At 58.5% G+C, this 18804-nt stretch overlaps 3 protein-coding genes across 7 annotated transcripts; all 3 read right to left on the bottom strand.

Moving 5' to 3' along the window:
• Nucleotides 1–342: 342 nt before the first annotated feature.
• MTCH2 (mitochondrial carrier 2) lies at nucleotides 343–3335 on the bottom strand. Its single transcript, XM_033061692.1, has 13 exons — nucleotides 3181–3335; nucleotides 3009–3093; nucleotides 2815–2921; nucleotides 2651–2677; nucleotides 2216–2269; nucleotides 2071–2128; nucleotides 1923–1974; nucleotides 1778–1837; nucleotides 1423–1516; nucleotides 1267–1314; nucleotides 939–1006; nucleotides 665–740; nucleotides 343–544 (listed from the first exon to the last, which is right to left on the bottom strand). The coding sequence occupies exons 1-13, from the start codon at nucleotides 3265–3267 to the stop codon at nucleotides 458–460; spliced, it is 903 nt and encodes a 300-aa protein (XP_032917583.1). The 5' UTR covers nucleotides 3268–3335; the 3' UTR covers nucleotides 343–457.
• AGBL2 (AGBL carboxypeptidase 2) lies at nucleotides 3321–8414 on the bottom strand. 5 transcript variants are annotated; one of them, XM_033061687.2, is made up of 12 exons: nucleotides 7312–8414; nucleotides 7099–7224; nucleotides 6805–6888; nucleotides 6607–6711; nucleotides 6380–6530; nucleotides 5539–6303; nucleotides 5055–5461; nucleotides 4866–4963; nucleotides 4679–4788; nucleotides 4530–4596; nucleotides 4334–4420; nucleotides 3321–4216 (listed from the first exon to the last, which is right to left on the bottom strand). In XM_033061687.2, exons 1-12 carry the CDS (start codon nucleotides 7442–7444, stop codon nucleotides 3785–3787), a joined length of 2565 nt encoding a protein of 854 aa, XP_032917578.1. In that variant the 5' UTR covers nucleotides 7445–8414; the 3' UTR covers nucleotides 3321–3784. The 5 variants fall into 5 exon arrangements, with proteins under 5 accessions (XP_032917578.1, XP_032917577.1, XP_032917580.1 ...); XM_033061688.2 differs by having other exon boundaries at nucleotides 3395–4216; nucleotides 5055–5181; nucleotides 5299–5461; nucleotides 7099–8414; XM_033061686.2 differs by having other exon boundaries at nucleotides 5539–6530; nucleotides 7099–7311; nucleotides 7415–8414.
• FNBP4 (formin binding protein 4) lies at nucleotides 8415–18740 on the bottom strand. Its single transcript, XM_042779362.1, has 17 exons — nucleotides 18617–18740; nucleotides 18367–18447; nucleotides 17392–17528; nucleotides 17047–17248; nucleotides 16805–16955; nucleotides 16607–16727; nucleotides 16125–16463; nucleotides 15826–16036; nucleotides 13806–13924; nucleotides 11608–11712; nucleotides 11191–11324; nucleotides 10772–10869; nucleotides 10057–10238; nucleotides 9598–9828; nucleotides 8962–9492; nucleotides 8716–8873; nucleotides 8415–8609 (listed from the first exon to the last, which is right to left on the bottom strand). The coding sequence occupies exons 1-17, from the start codon at nucleotides 18738–18740 to the stop codon at nucleotides 8519–8521; spliced, it is 3015 nt and encodes a 1004-aa protein (XP_042635296.1). The 3' UTR covers nucleotides 8415–8518.
• Between the last annotated feature and the right edge of the window lie 64 nt (nucleotides 18741–18804).

Here is an 18804-nt window from a genome sequence, read left to right on the forward strand (position 1 = left end):
CGCCAGCTGTGTGACCCCACCTCCCAGCTCGACACACCCCCCCGGGTGTGCAAACCTCTGACCAGGTGTGCAGTGCTCATCTCTGCTCCCTCCACGGGCCTTGCAAGGACCCTTCCAGGTGTCCAACAACCCCTTCCAGGCATATATTCCCACCCCCTTCTGACAGCAACCCGTGCCACTGTCCCTCTGTCACCAGGTGCATGGGGTTATCAGGGAATTTCCCTCTGTGGAAACAGTGTCTGAGGTTGGGAAAATGCTCCTGGATAAATCAGGGAGTGCTGGTGACGGGCCAGCCTCTCCTGCCAGGAAACCCCCATGGACAAAGACTCTCACACCTGCACCTTCAGCTCTCAGCAGGAAATGATTTTTAAAAAACTGTATAGAAATCATCACTCTCCATGATTCTTTGCTTCCAGAGCCCGGCATTGGCTCCACAATCCCACTCCCATCTTCGGAATCAGCGGAACCTCCGCTCCTCCCACACATATCGCTTCCCTGCTGGAACCTTGCGGAAGAACAGGCTGTTCCCTCGGCTCATGTTGCCCTGGAAAGGGAAAATTACCGTGAAGGGGCCACACAAGGTCCAGGGTGACCTCTCCAAACCCAGCTCCTCTCCATGTCCCACTGGACATGCATGCCAGTGCATCCCAGCTTCAGCACTCACCTCCCTGTGCAGCTGGCTCCAGCAATCCAGCCAGGAGGAGTAGGTGGGTGCATAGGGAAGGAGACCCCCGGCCAACCTGGGGAAGGGAGGAAAAACCCACCAGGAATTTTCACACTGGGCTGAACCCCAAAACGACCCTTTCCCACTTCAAGCAAGAAGGGATCAACCTTATGGAGTGCTGGAAGCACCTTTCCATCTGGGAAATTCGCCAAAGTGGTTCCAGGAGCTGATCCAGGACAGAGGGACAAAGGTGTCAGTGGGATTAGGGACTCACCCGCAGTTGTTCACAGCCATCAGGTTGGAGACCAGGACAAAGGGGTAGGTCAGCATGCTGGCAAAGAACTGCAGGAAAAGCACGGATCAGTGGGATGTTCCCTCTTCCCTCTACATGGGGAGAACCCCTGGGAGTTTCACCCCAGGGAGGGAGCCCTCTCCTGCCACCTCCACAGGGTTATACATGTCCTCCATGGAGAATCCCTTGGCCTGTGGGCTGATCTGGCTGATCCCAGCCTGGCTCCATCCCCACCCTGGCAGCCATAGGATTCCAGGAACACACCACTCCCTAGGGAAAGGATCCACTTCCTGCCCATGGCTGTACTCACCCCAGTGACCGCCTGGGAGTAGCTCTTCATCTCAGTCATGGTGGAGACCTGAGGGAGGAGCAACAGCACCTGAATCCCCCCAAAATGGGGTTGTGGCTCCCAGAATACCCCTGGAGCTGCACCCTGTCAGCTCCCAGATCCCGGAGCGGAGCCTACCCCGTTCTCCAGCGCGTATGTGTTGATGAGGTAGGCCAGCATGTTGCACAGCCACAGGGAGAGGATGTCCCCGAGGAGCCGTGGGATGAGGCCGCTGCAAGGGAAGAAACAGTGGGAATGTCGGCTGAGGGCTGGGGTCTGACTGTGTGGAGAGCTGGGAACAGCTGGTTTGGGATAAGGGGTGGCTGTTCCCACAGCAGCCGGGTGATCGGGGAACAGCCATCCCTGGGAGCACGGATGCTCACGTAAGTGATCCAGCACTGCTGGAGGGATCCAAGATACTCCCAAGAAGGCTTTGGGACCTTTCCACCAACATCACCCCCACCATGCCCCTCCCTGTCTTCCCAGCACTCACGCGAAGAATCCCAGGATTCCCTCTTCCCGGTAGATTGTGGCGAAGGCGCTTAGTGTCCCACTGGGATAGGGAGAACGAGAAGATAACGTCAGGGGGATCCCAGGATCCCAAGCCTCCTGGAACACCCAGAGCTTTCAGGCCATACCTGTACTTGGTCTCACGGCCGATGAACTGCACCATGCAGCGCAGGGTGATCACTGTGGGGACACGGGAATGACACAGGAGTGACATGAGAGTGACAGGAGGCACTTGGCACTGCACCCCTCAGTTCCCTGGGATGGGGGGACACCTACCGTGGAAGGGGTGGGTGATGAGGGTGGCGGCGGAGCGGGCGACCATCTCCCGGGAGGTCTGGGAACAAAAGGAGCATTAACAGGAGGGGACAGGGATGTCACATCCCACTGCCTTCCTCCTCCTCCTCCTCTTCCTCCTCCTCACCTCCTTGAGCACCTGCTCCAGCGAGGACACTGGCTCCTTCTTGCTGGCTCCAGGCTGGAGGGGGAAGGAGGAGTCAGGTGGGAACAGCTTCCCAAGGAGGATATGTTGTCCCCAGGTCCTGGCCCACCGGAGTGCTCCGGATGCAGGGCTGGGGCTGTCCAAAGCCGGGGGGCATGGGGAGGAGGGAAAGAGGGAAGAGAGAAAGAAGGGAAGGAGAGGAGAAGGAGAAAAGGACAGAGGGAAACAAAGGGAAAAATGAGGAGGGAAAGAATGGAGAAGGAAGAATGGAGAGAAGAAAAGAATGAAGGAAGGAGGGAAGGAGAAAGCAGAGGAGAAGGGAAAGAAGAAGAGAAAGAAAGGAGAAGGGAGGAATAGAAGAACAGAGAAATTGAAAAAGAAAGGAGGAGATGGGAAGGGAAGGGCCTCTGCACCCACCTCAGCCTGCTCGGCCTCCTGGTACCTCTGTGGAGCAAAGAGCAGGGTCATCGCAGGGCCAGCACTGCGCAGGGAGCCAGGGGGTCCCGGTGTCCCCCTGTCCCAGCGACAGAACCCCCGGTTCCCGCAGTGCCCCGGGCCCGGCTCCCCGCCCGTGCTGGTACCTGCAGCACTTTGCTGTGCACCACGGTGCCGATGGCGCTGGAGCACAGGCGGGGGGCGAGGCCTTTGAAGAGTCCCACTCTCCCGTCCACCTTTACGATGTGTTTGGCTGGGGACAGCGGGGACCGTCAGCCCCGGGGGGACCCCACGGCAGCACCGAGACGGCGCCGGGGCGGCCCCACCGGGGCGGACTCACCGTAAGAGAAGAGGCCAGGCAGCTGGTATACCTGGCGGCCGAAAATGTTCCTCCCCAGGGTAGGCGGCAGCGGCTCGTAGCCCACCTGCAGCGAGGACGGGCAGACTGTACACCCCGCGCGGCCGATACCGAGCTCGGTACCCCCTCTCAACCCCTCCATTCCCGCCCTTACCTGCACCAGCACCTTCACGTACATGAGCGGCTGCGAGAGCACGGTGAGCCCCGAGCCCAGCAGCACCTGCGAAGCCGCGTCCGCCATGGTGCCGCCCCGGCGTCACGGCACAGAAGGACACGGCCACGGCCGCCGCCGCTTCCGCTTCCGCCTCCCGGTAGTTCCGGCGCGGCAGTGACGTTCTTCCGGCCGCTAGGGGGCGCCCTGGGAGCGCAGCGGCTGCCATGGGAACGGCCGGCGGAGCCGCGGGGGTGTTGCCATGGCAACGAGGCCTAGGGGACACACTCGGGGCCTGTGCCCCGTGTACGGCGGGGACAGCGTGGTGACAGGGCTGAGGCGACGCGAGAGTGGCAGAGTTAGCGACACCACATCCCTAGACCCCAAGGTGACACCATGGTGGTACGGCTGAGGTGACAACAGGCAATAGAGGTGACACCCTGGTGGCAGGGGCCAAGGTAACACCACAGGCATAGGCTGATACCATGGTGGCTTGGGGTTGGGTGCCAGCAGGACTCTGGCCGGGCTCAGGGACAAGGGGACCCCTGAGGGGACATCACAATGAGAACAGGAAGCACCAGGCATATACACGGAGGTGGCAGCATCTTTACTGCCGAGCGCAGGCATAGCAGCGTGAGGCCACTGCAGGGACAGTGAGGGGTCGTGTCCTGTCCCTGGGCCTGCGCCCACCCCGTTGCCAGGATGGCCCCAGGATTGCTCCCACAGCTGGATCCCGGGAGTAGCTGCTGGCACCACAGTGGTGGGGGCTCAGTGGTGGCTTGTGGTGTGTCACAGCACTTGTGCCAGTGTCCAGCTGATGCTTTCCCATGGTGGCACCATGGCTACTCCCTCCTTCAGGTGCCCTGGGTAGGGCCACTCCAGAGTGAGCTCCAAGCATCTCTCCTGTGATGGCATGAGGGCCATTCCCTGCTCCAGCTGCCCTGGGAATGGTAATATTGGAGCTGCCTCTGGGCTTCTCTCCCGCTCTGCCACTTCCATTCTGGACACCAGGAAGAACTGGATGCCTGCGGGTCCCAGCCTGGGGGGCAGAGAAGAGAGGTCAGACCAATTGAGGGGTGGAACAGCACTGGGGACAAGTGTCCTTGCAGGACTATCCCCTCAGGGCCTGAACAGACTGTGGTAGCTCCAGGCTCACCGGGATGCCAGTGCGGTTCCGGTTGGTTTGGTGCAGGCCATTCCTTGCTCTCCGTTTCTGCAGTCGCTTCCTCCTGCGTGGCTCCATCTGTGCCGGGTGGTAAAGTGGCACTAGGACACCTGCACCCTCTGTCACCTTGTTCCACCCTGGCTCTGTGTCCCTCCCACCTCAAGAGCGGTGGCATACTGGGACTCACCGGCTGGTCAGGGATGTGGAAATCATCTGGGATCCCGTCGGACACTGAGCTGTCGGAGCCACTGGTGCTGCAAGAGGAAAGAAACATCTGCAGACCCCGGTCACCATGGGGTGACACAAGGTGACATGGGGTGACAGGGAATGACATACCTGGACTCCAGCTCTGACGGGGATACATTGCTCCAGCTGCCTCCAGAGCCTGGCTCACCACCCATCCGTCGCTGCAGCAGCGCATCCGCCTCCACCAGGCACTGCTGGAGCTGAGGGACAGTGCCAGTGTCACAGTGTCACCGTGGTCTCACGGCACCGGGGTACCCTGGGCCAGGTGCAAACCCACCTTGGCGGTTGCAGGGTCACAGAATTCAAGCAGAGTGTCACAGAGGAGGCGACCCAGTGACTCCAGGTCCTCCATGCTAAAGTGGGATTTCCTTCCACCTGGAGGGGACAGGGAAAAGGAAACAAGGGCAGCTCCCCAGCCCAGGATCACCTCCCTGACACTGTCTCCGTGGCTGTGGCAGCCCCTCACCCAGTGTGGAGCCACTGAAAGCCACCTCTAGGGTGTAGCTGTGGGAGACGCCCAGGCGCCACATGCAGACCCGGCCTGTCCGCTCTTTGCTCTTCTGCACCTGGAACTTGCAGCTGGAGAAAGAGAACTGGGGGGTCCCAGGGTCAGAGGGGTCCCAGCCCCATAGGGACAGCTGGGGAAGCAGCACAGTGGCTGCGTTCCCGCTGTCACCACAACAGGTGGCTCTGAGACATCCCTGTCCCACCTTGTCTGGGGCGTTTTTGCTCAGCATCAGGGGGAACACGCGCTGGCGCAGCCGTGTCCCGGTGTCATCCCTGCTGGCATCGCAGCCGTACATGAAGACATTGTTCTTCCGGCTGTGCCCATGGAAGTCGCAGTACAGCACCACCTCCTGCTCCGCCAGCATCCTGCATGCACCAGGATATGGCCACCAGCACTGCCACAGGAATGGCCCCGTCCCACCAGCTCCCCATGTCCGCCTCACCTCTGCACCATGGCCCGCAGGTGCCACACGCCAGGGAAGGAGCCAGGAAGTGCCATCCCGTAAGCCCTGTTGGGATCCCGTCCCGCCAGGGAGCAGCGGGAGTTACCCACCACAACCCCGTCAGGGTTGAGCATCGGCACCACCTTGAAGACAAAGAGGCGGCGCAGGAGCTGCGCATCCGCGTGGGCGCTAAGCAGGAAATCGAGGAATCCCCTCATGGCCCAGGAGCCACCACTCTCGCCAGGGTGCACGCGGGCGCTCGCCACCACCACCTGCTTGCCGGCTGTGCCACCTGGGCCGGTGATGGTCAGCAGGTACACGCTGTTGCCAGCCAGGCTGCGGCACAGCACCTGAACCGTGCAGTACCGGGAGCGCGCCGGGTCGGCCGCCAGCGCGCGCAGGTAGCGCTGCAGATCCGAGTAGGTGTAGGGGTAGCAGGAGGCAAAGAAGCACGTGTCGCCGTCGTGCGGGAAGCGCACTGTCCAGCTGAGCCGGAACAGCGGCAGCTCCCCTGCACTGCCGCGGCAGTAGCAGATGTCGGTCCCAACCCTGCGCCAGCCTATGCCACGACTCTGGGCATCCTGCTGGGAGTAGAGCAGTGGCTGCAGGCCTTGGCCGTAGAGGCTCTTGGGTTTGGCCATGTTGGCAATGGTGAAGCGGTAGAGTGGCTCCTGCCGCGTGTTTTGGACACGGAAGTAGAACCACTGTGTGTGTTTGGCTGTGTACAGGTCCGGCCGCAGCATCAGCACATATTCATAAGGACCCCTGTGTGGAGGGAAGGGCCGTGCTCCACATCCAGGCCTGGCACGAGAGGCCCCATGCCCCCCAGCCTCTCTCTTACACCTTGATGGCCTTCTCGAGGTTCCCACTCTCAAAGCGGGACTCGAAGAGCAGCGTGGTGTCCTGCGGGCCCTCCAACGGGGCTGCTGGCGAGGAGAGTGGCCCTGGGGCCCCCCCAACCCGAGCACGAGTAAAGCAGGAGGCTTGGAGTGCTGTGGGGAAGCAGGGACAGTGGTGGGGGTCTGGGGAGAGCAGAGGCATTCAGGGGTGCTGCCTGTGCTCTGTTACCTGGGCAGTGGTAGACAGTGGTGCCCTGCTCCTCACTGAGAGTGTACATGGACTGCTCCCGGCCCATGGGTGGGCAGAAGGGCTCTGGTTTGGGGGGGATCCACTCTGGGAGGGGACGACACAGAGACAAATGCCATACACACAGCAGGGGTCTAGCACAGGGGCGAGGTGGGGGAGACAGCTGGAGTATCCCCTCACCGATGTGCTCAATTGTCTCCTGGATGACTTCACACTCCACAGGCCAGCGGGGAGCAGGGAGGGAGAATGGAGCCTGTGCGTCTCCTGGAGACATCCAGGGCTTCATTGAGGGGGCCAGCCTGCCCTGGTGGGGGGCCTGCTCCACCACCCTGGGGGCTGCAACAGCACTGGGAGGGGCTGGGGGTCTCCAGTGTGGTTGGAGTAGGGGCATCTCCCAAAACCAAGGCAGGGAGAGGCCCTCCCCCAGCACTTGCTGTGCTGGGGGGCTGTGAGGGGCTGCAGGGTCTCACTCACGGTTTGGTTTGTGCCCAGGGCCTCGCTGCCAGCCAGAACCGGTGTTGCCCATGGTGGATGCTTTGGGATGCTGCCTGGAGGGCTGTCCTGGGGACATGGCAGTCTCTTCCCTGCCCGTCTTCTCATCTTGGGGAGAACAGCACTGCAGCCAGGAGGCAGGAGGGGACACGGCCCAGGGACAGGAGGGGACAGCGCACGGTGGCCAGGGCTCACCTCGGAAGTAGCCATAGAAGCGCAGGTGAGTGCGGATGAAGCTGTCATACGGCTTCAGGACCTGTCCCCCACCAAACACCCTCGGAGCCCCCTCTCCCCCCACCTGGGTAGCACAGCGTCCCACGGGCTCCATGGCTGTGAAAGCTCTGGGAGACCCGGAACAGCAGGGGCAGTGTCACTGTTGGGCTGGTACATGGTTGCTGAGCTACAGGGAGGAATGGGCAGTCCTGGAGCAGAGCTGGGAAAGGAGCCAGAGGGATTTCACAGAATCCTTAAGGTTGGAGAAGATCTCTAGGATCATTGAGCCCAACCTGTGATCAATCCCTACCTTGTCACGCAGACCAGAGCACTGAGTGCCATGTCCAATTATTCCTTGGACACCTCTAGGGTTAGGCACTCCACCACTTTCTTGAGCAGCCCTTTCAGATACCTGACACCACTTTCTATGAAGAAATTCCTCCTCATATCCAACCTCAACTTCCCCTGGCAGAGAATTAGGCTGTCCTGTCCCTTGTTCCCTGGCAGCAGAGCCTGACACACCCCCTGGCTGCACCCTCCTGTCAGGGAGTTGCGGAGAGCCAGATGGTCCCTTCTGCGCCTCCTTTTCTCCAGTCTGAGTCCCCCCAGCTCCTCCTGGTGCTCCAGACCCTTCCCCCACTCCATTCCCTTCTTTGCACAGCCCCTCTCTTGCCATGAGGGCTTCAGGTCTATTCCCAAGGCTGGAGGTGGCCCAGCAGTGCCAGAACAGGGGATGTGCCTGTGGCCACACTAATGCTGGGACAGTCCAGGTGCCATCGCCTTTTGCCCACCTGGGCTCACGTTCAGTTGTTCTCATCAGCAGGCCCAGTGCATTTCCCAGCTCTCTCCAGCCTGGAGGGTTTGTGTGACCCAAGTGTAGGACCTGGCACTTGGCCTTTGCACCCACACTTTAGTCTCAAGCCCTTCAACTCAGCCCGCCCAGTTTGCTCTGCTGCAGAGCCTTCCCGCCCTCCACAATCCACACGCCCATCCAATTTATAATCTTGTAACCTGTGGATTACAGGGGTCTGTTGTACTCCCCATCTACCACCCGCCCCCAGCAGCATCAATGAGATGGCACTTCCCAAACTGCTACAATTTATTGGACAATGGTCAAAGGAACTGTACATCTGTAAAAAAACAAAACAAAACAAAAAAACTCCAAGAGGTGGGCACAGCACTGCATGCCTCATGTGCTCGAGGCTGTTTTCCTCCGCTTCAGCCGTGAGCGCCAGTCCTCTGGCAGTGCCTCGAAGTTGGCGTTCCTCTCGGCCATGCCACTGCAGGGATAAAGCAGGATGTCAGCACCAAGATAGCCCTCTCATGGATCCCCCACCTTTACAAGGGACAAGGAAATGTCCTGGTGCCAGCCCCTGGGGTCTGTACCTCATCAGCTGCTGCTGCTTCCACTCCTCGATGCGCCGCTGGGCTGTGGTCTCCCGGTCCTCCTCGCTGGAGCTGGAATTCTCCTCCTCATCCAGCTCCCGCTGGATACTCTGCCACTTCTTCACCAACGATGGCATCTTTGTCTTGCCCTTCTTGCTCTATGCCACAAAAATAACAGTGGTGAGCGTGGCTGGAAAGGGAGGAGGGAAGCAATGGTGTCGGTGTGGGACCACCCATCCATCCTACCTTGTCCTTGCGCCCCTTCCTTGGCTTCTCCTTCTCTGGAGGCGGCGGTGCCTTGGGGGTGGGTGGTGGGGGTGTCTGTGGGGGTGGTGGGGGCGGTGGCTGCTCGGCTGCAGTGCCTGTGGCTGGGAGGGCTCCCCGTGCTGGCACTGGCTGCGTGGTGGCCGTGGTGGCCAGGCTGGCAGGCACAGCGCACTCCGAGTATCCCATCATGGAAGGCGCAGCAGGTCCCGTCACACCCAAGTAGCTGGACTGCAGCCCCAGCGCCGTGGGCTGAGGGCCAGCGTGGCCTGGAGCCATGCGGAGGTTGGGGCGTCCCTGGATCTCGCTCTGGAGGCGCTGGCGTGGCCTCAGGGAGGCCAAGGGCACGGCTGATGGCTGGTACTTGCCCGTGGCCATCAGGGGCTGGCTGTAGATGACAGGGCAGCTGCCAATGGTGGCCGTGCGCTGCATCATCCCCGGGCTCATCTCCACTGCTTTCCTCTTCTGCGGCTTGGCCGAGAGCAGCGGGGCTGGGCTTGGATCGACTGTGGCCTAGAAGAGAGGGCCGAGGTAAGTGTTGAGCCAGGAGCACCATTACACACCCATTCCCAGAGTCTCACACTCTGCAATCACTGGAGCCCCGGCTTCACTGCTCACCTGGCTGCTGCTGGCAGCGGGGCGCACCAGGGACTTCAGGGGAGCATCTTCCTCTGTTCCTGGGGCAGGCGGCTCCTCGCCCCCCTCATCTTCCATCTCCACTTCCTGGATTTCCCCATCTTCTCCAGGTGGTGGGGGTGGCGGTGGAGGCGGCGGGGGCGAGTCTGGCGGGGGCGGAGGCGGCGGAGGCATTTCCAAAGGCAAGGGAGGTTGAAGGACGGGAACGGAGGACTGAAGCAGAGTCCAAAATGGAGTGAGCGGCATGAGAGACGTAGCAGGAACTTGGCCCGAGAAGGATTCTTTACAAAGGGAGCCTGAAGAATGCACATTGACACGGGCTTGAATGCCCAGCCTGTGGTCTGTACCACGTGCTCCTCCACCTTGGAGGCACCACCAGTGAGGACTGCCCTGGCCCCCACCCTTCGCTCTGGGGCCAAGACCCCCCTCAGCGAGGCGTACCTGCAGGGCGCTCAGCGGCCCCCTCAGTGAGCTCTCCTTTGTCTTTGGGAGGTGGCTTTGGAGGACCATCAGGTTTTCTGTCAACGGCGCCTTGCTGTCCCTCCTCTTCGTCCTCCCCGTCAGGGAACTCCCATTGCGACTCTCCCGAGCGCTTGTTAACATAGAAATAGCGTCTATGCTCCCTAGATCACAAGAAAGAGAAGGAGGCTTCAGCTTCCCTTCTCCGCCCCCGACACTCCGAGGCGGGCCTGCCCACGACAGCGGTGCGCTCTCGCAGGGGAGACCCTCGTGCAGCAGGGCTGCCACTCCCACACGCAACAAACAACTTTGAGGACAGAGGCAGGAGAGGCCCGAGCCGACTCGCTCAAAGCTATTTGCTATCGCTGGCTGCGGGAACGTCGCCCTGAGCCCCCCGCTCCCAGGGAGGGGAGGGCCGGGAACGCTGGCGACGTCTTGCTAACATTGGGACTTTCAGCACGGCCTTGGCTAAAAGTCGCCCTCCGAGAAGAGGCACCGGGGAACAGCCCAATGGAGAGAAGCGGCTGCCCCCCTACCCCATGGTGCGCAGAGTTTTTTATACTCTTGGTGTCAAACACACAGTGAATGCTAGAGAGAGGGAGCGGATCTGGGAGCTGAAAAACAAAAGAGCAAAGATTTCAAACAAAGGAAAATTAATCAAGAAAGCCAAATAGACAAAGAAATGTTTGGGTCTGACCTGCTGGCAGGAGACAGAAATCTTGCTCTTCATTCCGTCGGTGAGTTGAAGTTTGTCCTTTGGGAGAGCTGTTGGTCAGAAGAGTTGATCCAGAGATCCTGCAAAGTTCACAGAGCTCTCGCATGCGCGACCCCCCAGGCCCGCCCTCCACAGCGCTGGACACTCGCGAGAGGGACAACCAGCTCTGTCCGTCAGGGAATCGGCTCCGTCGCAAAGCACTGGGCACTCCGTTTGGATCCTCCAGTTTGGTGGCTGGCCCAAACTCTGCGAGTGCCGGACGTTTCTCTGCCTGCCCAGCACTAACAGAAGCCGCTCTCAGTCTGCCAGAGGGACGGCGCCAGCGTCGTCGGGTGGTTGATGGTCACAAATCATGTCTGAGATGTCAGAGATGAAAGGTGAGAAAGGAGGAGAGCGCGTACCTGTCCCAGTGGCAGGACCAGCCTTTAGGGGTGGCGTTTATTTCGTATTGTTTAAGCTGTTCGGCTGCGTCTTGGAGTTTGCGTTTGAGGTAGTTTCCATTGAGAGCACCTTCTCGCCAGTCTGCAATGCGGGTCTAGAGGGCAAGAACCGGGGGAAGCCGGTGAGGTGGGCTGCCAGCGGCCCCGGGGGGGACAGGACTCGAGGATCGGGAGGCTCCCTTCCGGCACGGGACGCGGGGGGCCAGGAGGAGGAGACCCCGCCTCCGTGCCAAGCCACGCTCTCGCCCCGCTGAGGAAGGGAGGGCCCTGCGCGGCGAGGCGCCACGAGGCTCACGCAGCACCGGCGCGAGTGACGGCGGATTGCATCCGATCCGCTCCGGAACACAAGGCCGGAGCGAGGGGCGAAGGCTCGGTTACCTCTGTCTGCAACAGCAACATGTGGAAGTTGGAGATAGATTGTCTGTTGATGCCCAGGAACTCCAATTTACTAGTCAGAGTATTTGCCAGCTCTCCAATCTGAAACTGCCAGGAGAAAGGGCAGAGTCAAGAGCCGCCCTCTGGGAGCAGCATCGGGCGGCTGTGGCCCTGCGGTTCTAGGGAAACACCGCTCAGGACCACCCTCAGCCCCTCAGCCTGGAGGGACCGAGACGTGCCACCCAGGCCCTGCATGCCTGTCACCCCCCTGTGAAGTCCCGCTACACCCTGCACCCCAGGGACAGGGCAGTGTGGGTGGCTGGGTGACAGCTCCTCCACAGACTGCACTTGACTCTGTGCGGAAGGACAGCATGGGCTCAGGTAGCTCCAGCACTCTGGAGTTACAGCAGAATCATCACTATGGCAGGTATCTAAGAATGCTTCCCAAATAAATGGGCCAGGATGTCATCCCAGGTTCTGTAAACAATTGCTTTCCAGAGGAACTGGAAAACTACCTCTGGAAAGCACCAGGAAGGGGTAACAGCTCTGGATTTACTCCAGAGCAGAGGCAGCAGCTACCTCAAAACTCAGGTCAGCTCATGGCAACCATGACTACCCAACCCCAGTGTCCCATGGGAGTGAAACCTCCAGTCTGGGGACATGGGGATCCTTGCATCCATTCCCCTGACTGGAGGCACTGCATGGAAGCAGCCACAAGCCAGAAAGGAATCAGGAACAGGGATGTCTGCAAATGGCATCACCACTGCTTTTAGGAGGGCTCTAAAAATGTCTATTTTTAACTTCAGTCCTCAGAAGAGGCTTTGGAATGTCCACTAAAGCCACCAAAGAAGCATCTGTCTCCAGACAGAGGATGGGCCAGACAAGTAAGCCCTAGAGAAGACCAAGGCAGGCATATGAATTCCCATGGTAATGTGGCTCTGGAGAAGCCAGGGAACATCCTGGAGCAGAGGATGACTTGGGAGTGGTGCCCCGGCGCAGCTCCTGTAACCAAAGAGATCCCAACCTGATGAGCAAATGGTACTGGTTATGGTACTGGTTACCCAGGGAGCCGGCATTCCTCCAACAGCTCTAAGGAAATCCTGCATGGAAAAGCACCACATGGTCTGTCACAGTGCTCACTGGGACTAGAAGGAGGGGACAGCAGAGGGGACCAGTGAGTCCACCCCTGCTACAGGCTTTTACTCTTTTCATTTAAGTAAATTAATTTAAAAATCGGGTCTCAAATGGATGCTGCACCAAGGGAGGCTCAGTTTTGGTCTGCAAATGACACACCTCAAAATCCTTTAAGGAGTTGTTTTATAGGAGAGATGTGGGATTTTTCATAAGGACAAAAGGACCTTCCCTTTCACAACAGAAAAATTATCTAAGTGGTGGGAAATGAGGACAGGGATGGGCAACTCTCACTGCAGGTTCCACCCAGGCTCCACCATAAGCCGGTGATTCCCCATCTGCCACAAGGAGGTGACAACATTTCCCAACGTCACAGAATTACTCCAGCACCAAATTTTATGCTGCAGGAGATGTCAGGGTAACAAAGGACAAATGGGAAAGATCTTCCCTACTGCTCTGTCATACTGCCCTAGAGCCTGGAGCTCTGCTATAGATCAGGGAATTGATCCAGTGCAGCCAAAGGAGCAAACCAAGGCTCAGAGAAGAGCTATCAGCAGGATGCTGCAGAAATCCCCAGGGCTTCCCCAGCTTGCATCTAAAAGTAATGCCGGGCGAAGGACAGAGTGGTACCGTTAGCCTCAAGAAACGGAGAGATTACGGACGAGGAGTCTTCAGCCTGGAAACGGGACGACTGACGGGCCAGAGACTGGAATATCGTTATTGGTGAAAACAAAGTCAAGATCAAACTGGTTGTTCTCTGTAACAACAACACCCAGGGCTCAGTCTTTGCCCCCCCACACCCTCCTTTCATTCAAGCTTTTGCTGCTGAATCCTACTGGACACAGGATATTGTCCCAGCCCTGCACAGCCCTTCCTTCACAGGCTGTTCCCACAGCCACATCGGGATCTGAGCTTTAAAAGCTTCAGGTGGGCCAAATCCAGAGCCCAAAGCTCTGGTGTTCTCAGGGAAGAGGTGGCTGGGGGAACCAGTGTGTCCCTTGTTCCTGCTGGCAGCTGGAGAACCCATCACATCCCTTATCTCACAGACACGCACCTCTGCCTCTCCATACCTTCAGATCCTGCTCTTCCTCTTCCATTTTTGGAGCCCCTTGTGATTTGGCTTTTTCCTGGGGCTCCTCAGGTTCTGCCTCTTTGTCTGAGCTTGGATCAGTTGCTTCCGTGCTTGGGGCTGCAGGAGAAGGAAGGACAGGTCAGTCCTTGTCCCACCACCACCTGGGCAGTGCCAGCAGCTGGCTGGACACTGTGCCTGGAACAAAGCCAGTGTGGGCAACAGTGGGGAAAGAGGTAGGACCCACCAGAGGCAGTGAAATTAAAAAGGAGAGATGGTCATTGCTTTGTGTTATGGTGGTGGGGATCCTTCGAGAGGGATAACATGGGAAGGGGAGAGTTAGAGCTGCTACACTGCAAAGCAGCAATGAGGCAAGGCCTGGAAAACTGTGTATCAGGGAAGTAGACAAAGACTAACCCCCAAAATCTGTCATCTTAATAATCTGCCAATAATGGGTACTAGGCATTAAGTAAGTTAATTATGAAAGACTAAAGAGGTCCCCAAAAGCTGCCAATACCAGAAGGTTTTGCCTTCAGATGACCAATTCACCATCAAAGCAATCAATTACAGAGGGAAGTTCGTGAGAGTCCCACAGGCCTCTGGGGAAAGAAACCCCAATTCTCAGCATATCCTGGTGCTGGAAGGCAGAACACTTCCCTAAATCACCCTCCAGCAGCAGAGTGCTCAATTTAAACTGGGTTTTTTTTGAGTGACAACTTGTTGCTCCCCAGGTTAAGGTGGAATCTGGAGCTGCTAGGAAGAGCTGGCTTCAGGGTTATTTGGAAAGCCCTCTGGCAAAACCATTCATTTTCCTATGCAAAAATGACATCATTGATTTAATGCCAGTTGTCACCCAGCTCATGCCCCTGCCTGAAGCAGAGATGCCTCAGGGCCACAAGAGCCCTGGGATGAGGCAGGCACCAACTCCCACTCCAGAAGGACACAGCCTGCTGCAGGCACTTTTGTACCAGTCTTTCCTTGGAAAAGCAGCTTCATTCAGCTTTCTGTGCTGCAGGCACACAAATCTTGTGCTGGGAAGGGACTGGCACATCCAGAGAAAAGGAGACTAGGGGGGACCTTCTTGCTCCCCACAATGCCCTGAGAGGAGGGTGGAGTCAGGCTCTGCTCCCAGGGAACAAGAGACAGGACAAGAAAAAACAGCCTTAAGTTGTCTCAGGGACAGTTTAAGTGGGGAAAATTTCTTAATGGAACGAGGAGTCTGGCCCTTGCACAGGCTGCCCAGGGATGTGGTAGAATCCCCATCCCTGCAGGAATTTAAAAGCCACATAGATATGGCACTTTTATATTGGTTAGTGGTGGCCTCGGCAGTGCTGGGGGAACAGCAGGACTCCCATGACGTCAGAGGGCATTTTCAACTTGAAAACCTCCACGATTCTACAATTTGGGAGTCCAGAGCTGGAGGGCACAGAGTGTTCCTTAAAATGCTGTAGCTTGTGCATTTTGGGAAGTACCACTTTGGGGGATCCAACAGGAACACAAGAAGTAGTTGTGTATGACTGATATATCCACACACCCCCTGAGTTGAACCAGCCCCACAGACACAGGGGCTACCTTGCCACAAGGGCTGGAGTTACATTCCCTACACATTTGAGTACGGGGCCCTGGAGTGGCTCCAGGGACGCTTCAGCTGTCTGGAATTTGGTACCAGGCAGCTCAAAAACTAAACTTCAGAAGTGGAGGGTGACAGTTCCCAGTGTGCTGCAGGCTGGATTAGTCATGTTGGGAGGAATGGGAAGGCAATGGGATGTGAGGCAACTGTTATCTGTGTCCCTTCTCCCAGGGAACCACTAAATACGGCACTCTTCTTATGTGGGTAATTAGGATAGGGAGACTGTGGCAGAGGAGCGGCTTATCCCAGTGAGGCTGAGCTGTGACACAGCCACCCCTCAGCTGTCCCCACCTGGCACACGTACCTCGTGGCCCTTCCCGGCTCTGCTCTGCGGGTCTTCAGGGAAAGGAGACCCCCTGCTCCTCCCTCCAAAGGAAGCCTTCCCAATTACCTGCTTCTCCTGCTTCTGGGCTCTCCCGGCCCGTTTTGCTGGAGCCTCGACTGGCGGACTCAGGGCTGGCGGCTCCCACAAACAGTTTCCATTTCCCTCGCTTGGAGGCCAGCCTGCGGGACGCATCCTGCGAGGCCGACTGGCTCCCATCGGAGAGCGGGCTGGAGCCCGAAACGCTGCCATCGCCTTCCTCCAAGGCACGCAGCTCTGCCTGCCGAGACACCACATCCCAGTTTATTCCCAGCAATATCGTGGCTGTGTGTGTGGCCCTGTTTCCGGGACAAATGTCTCCCCCTTACCTTTTTCCTCTCCAGCACCATCTCCAGTTCGAGCGTGTCCTGCTCCTCCTCCTCCTCCCCGCTCTCTCCCGACTGCACCACGCTGCACAGATCCTCCTGCCCTGTGTCTTCCAGGGGGTCCCTGCTAGGCTCTGGCTCTTCTGGGGCAGCTGGTGCCTCTTCCACTTTTGCCTCCTCTTCCAGAGGTGGCTCAACCTCCTCTTTGCAGATCACTTTCCTCCTCCACCGCTCCTCTTCCTCCTTCACCACGTCGGGCACGAGTGGGGCCAGGAGGGCTGCAGCCACTCCCTTCCTCTCTTCCTCACTGTTGGAGAGAGCCTGCACTCCTTCATTCACTTCCTGCAGGATAAGCTCTGTGTGAGCTGCCTGGGAAAGAGCCCATGCTGCCAGGCCCTTCCTAGCATTGTGGATGGAGCACAGCATTCCAGCTCCTTCCAAAAAAGCCTGCAAGCCCCATGGCAGCCAGAACCCACATGACTGACCTTCTTCACCTCCCGCTTGCTGAGGCTGGTCCCACGGCTAGCGCCGCCCGGGGTCCCCTTCTCCTGAGGGAACGGCTCCGTGGCTGCTATGAAGCTGCCGTTGGTGCCTGTCACAGTGCTGCTAAGGAAGAGGAGAGGGAATGAAGGGAGGGATTGGGACAACATCCAACAGGGCAACATCCTGGAAGACTTGCCCACCTGTGCTGGTAATGCTGCAGGCCCTGGACCTGCGTCGCCAAGTACTGGGGCAGCTCCCAGGTCACCTCGTTGCTCTGGGTGTTCCAGTAGTAGTAGCAGCCGGTGTTCTCATCCCACACTTCCTGCCAGTCGCCCATCTCCAGCTCTCCCACTGCCAGGGGAACAAAGACAGCCTGTCACTGCCCTGTCCCCAGTGACACCCGTTTGTCAGCACCCCCTTTGGAGAGAGGAATGGCTCTCACCTCCGGCCAGCGAGCACTGGGTGTCATACTGCCACTCCGGGGCTGGCGCCGAGCCCGTGCCATTGGCTGTGCCTGACGACGTGCCCGAATCCTTCGGCTCCGGGCGGGGAGGCGTGGGGGGTGGCACGGAGGAGGAGGAGGAGGAAGAGGAGGCAGTGGTGGGCTCAGCGGGCTGTGGAGGGGCTGTGATGGCATCAATCTCCTGTAAAAACAGCATCCCGCCGTCAGCTTCAAATCCCAAGCCAAACCAATGCACTTACTAGACAAGGACAATGTCTTGGACCTTGAAACTCCCCTCCTCCTGCCACCCCTTCCTCCCTTTGTCCTCGCCACAGCAGCACTCACAGCCAGGAAGTTTGCCAGGGTGCTGTCGATGTCAGCGGAATTGCTACCGTTGGCATCCGTGGAATGGGCCGGCTTCTCCGGGGTCTCACCCTCCTCCTCATCACTGTCAGCATAGGCACCCAGCAGGCACAAACCTCCTGGAGAAGGGAGAGTGAATCCTCAGGGGAATCCTCCTGCTGCCACAGGGCACTGCATCCCACCCCCCACCCTCTGCTCCAGGTGCCACCGTCATTCCAGGAGGAACAGCCCCTCTACAAGTGCCAGGGACAGCCTGAGAGGAATCCGTACAAGAACCAGGAATAAAATACATTTAAGAGCAATCGCCCCTTGGGAAATAACAGCACGATTAAAATAATTAAAATGGAAACAAGCCCAGCTCCAAAGTGAACTATTTAGGTAAGGATTAACTCTAATTCCTTAAAAATAATAGTTAAACGTAGGCAATTACTTTGTGTTAAAAATAAGGGGTTATGGAGAGGGGAACAAACAACACCATAAAAAACCCTGCTTACCACAAAACCCACCACACTTAGAACCAGAAAACCCACACTCAGAACTTCGAAAAACTATTTGGAACCTCACAGCCCCGCAATTTTAGGACCGAAACCCCATATATACGACCAAAAAAATCACACAAAGGACCAAACTCATACATTTAGGACTCCCAAGCCTCCACACCCAGTATCAAAAAAGGTTAAAATTAGGACAAAAGCCCACTTTTAGGACCAAACCGCCGGCATTTTGAACTAAAAAAAAAATCGTGTTTCGGACCCAAAAAATGACATCTAAGAATCAATAGCCGCCCGCCCCCCAAAATTTAAGACAAAAAAAGCCCCATTTATAACCAGAACTCCAACATTTTTTTTGTCATTATTGTACATCCGGGGTCGCCAGCACCCCTAAATCCTGAAATTCTCCTCCTGTTTTTTTAGGAGGGGATGCAATCCCGTGTCTCAGCCCAGAGCGCTGCCTTACCTGTGGCCTTAACCGCGGCGGGAGCGGCAGGTGGCGGATTGGGCGGGTTGCGGGGCGGCTCCGCCACCGTCTCGGGCTCATCTGCGGGGCAGAGACGTCAATTACGGGGTGCCCATACTGGGGCGATCGCGAGGCAGCGCGGATCGGGCCCCCCAGGTACCGCTAGGCCGCGCTAGGCCGCGCTAGGCCGCACTAGGCCGCGCCCCGCCAACAAAGCGCTGCCCGCTCCCACCCGCCTTCCTCGCCTTACCCGGTTCGGAGCCCGAGTCGCCCCCCTCGCCCGCGGGTCCCGCCGCCTCGTCGCGGCGCGGCGCGGGCGGGGAGAGCTGCAGGATGGGCCGGCGCCCGGGCGCGGCCCGCGCCTTCTTCCCCATGGCGGCGGCGGCGGCTGCGCCTCAGGGCTGTGAACGAGCGCGCCGCGCGCAGGGGGCGGGCTAC

The sequence above is a fragment of the Catharus ustulatus genome, chromosome 6 (assembly GCF_009819885.2).
Source record: "Catharus ustulatus isolate bCatUst1 chromosome 6, bCatUst1.pri.v2, whole genome shotgun sequence".
NCBI classification, from domain to species: domain Eukaryota; kingdom Metazoa; phylum Chordata; class Aves; order Passeriformes; family Turdidae; genus Catharus; species Catharus ustulatus.

Coding starts and splice junctions, on each gene's coding strand:
- MTCH2 (XM_033061692.1), bottom strand. CDS start 3,267: ATGGCGGACGCGGCTTCGCAGGTGCTGCTGGGCTCGGGGCTCACCGTG. Junction 1,975..2,070: donor CATCACCCACCCCTTCCACG/GTAGGTGTCCCC, acceptor GTGTCCCCACAG/TGATCACCCTGCGCTGCATG. Junction 1,007..1,266: donor ACTCCCAGGCGGTCACTGGG/GTGAGTACAGCC, acceptor CTTTTCCTGCAG/TTCTTTGCCAGCATGCTGAC.
- AGBL2 (XM_033061685.2), bottom strand. CDS start 7,444: ATGGAGCCCGTGGGACGCTGTGCTACCCAGGTGGGGGGAGAGGGGGCT. Junction 6,531..6,606: donor CACTGTCTACCACTGCCCAG/GTAACAGAGCAC, acceptor GCTTCCCCACAG/CACTCCAAGCCTCCTGCTTT. Junction 4,964..5,054: donor TTTCAGTGGCTCCACACTGG/GTGAGGGGCTGC, acceptor TGTCCCCTCCAG/GTGGAAGGAAATCCCACTTT.
- FNBP4 (XM_042779362.1), bottom strand. CDS start 18,740: ATGGGGAAGAAGGCGCGGGCCGCGCCCGGGCGCCGGCCCATCCTGCAG. Junction 16,464..16,606: donor GCAAGCGGGAGGTGAAGAAG/GTCAGTCATGTG, acceptor CTTATCCTGCAG/GAAGTGAATGAAGGAGTGCA. Junction 10,239..10,771: donor TTTCTGTCTCCTGCCAGCAG/GTCAGACCCAAA, acceptor CTTGTGATCTAG/GGAGCATAGACGCTATTTCT.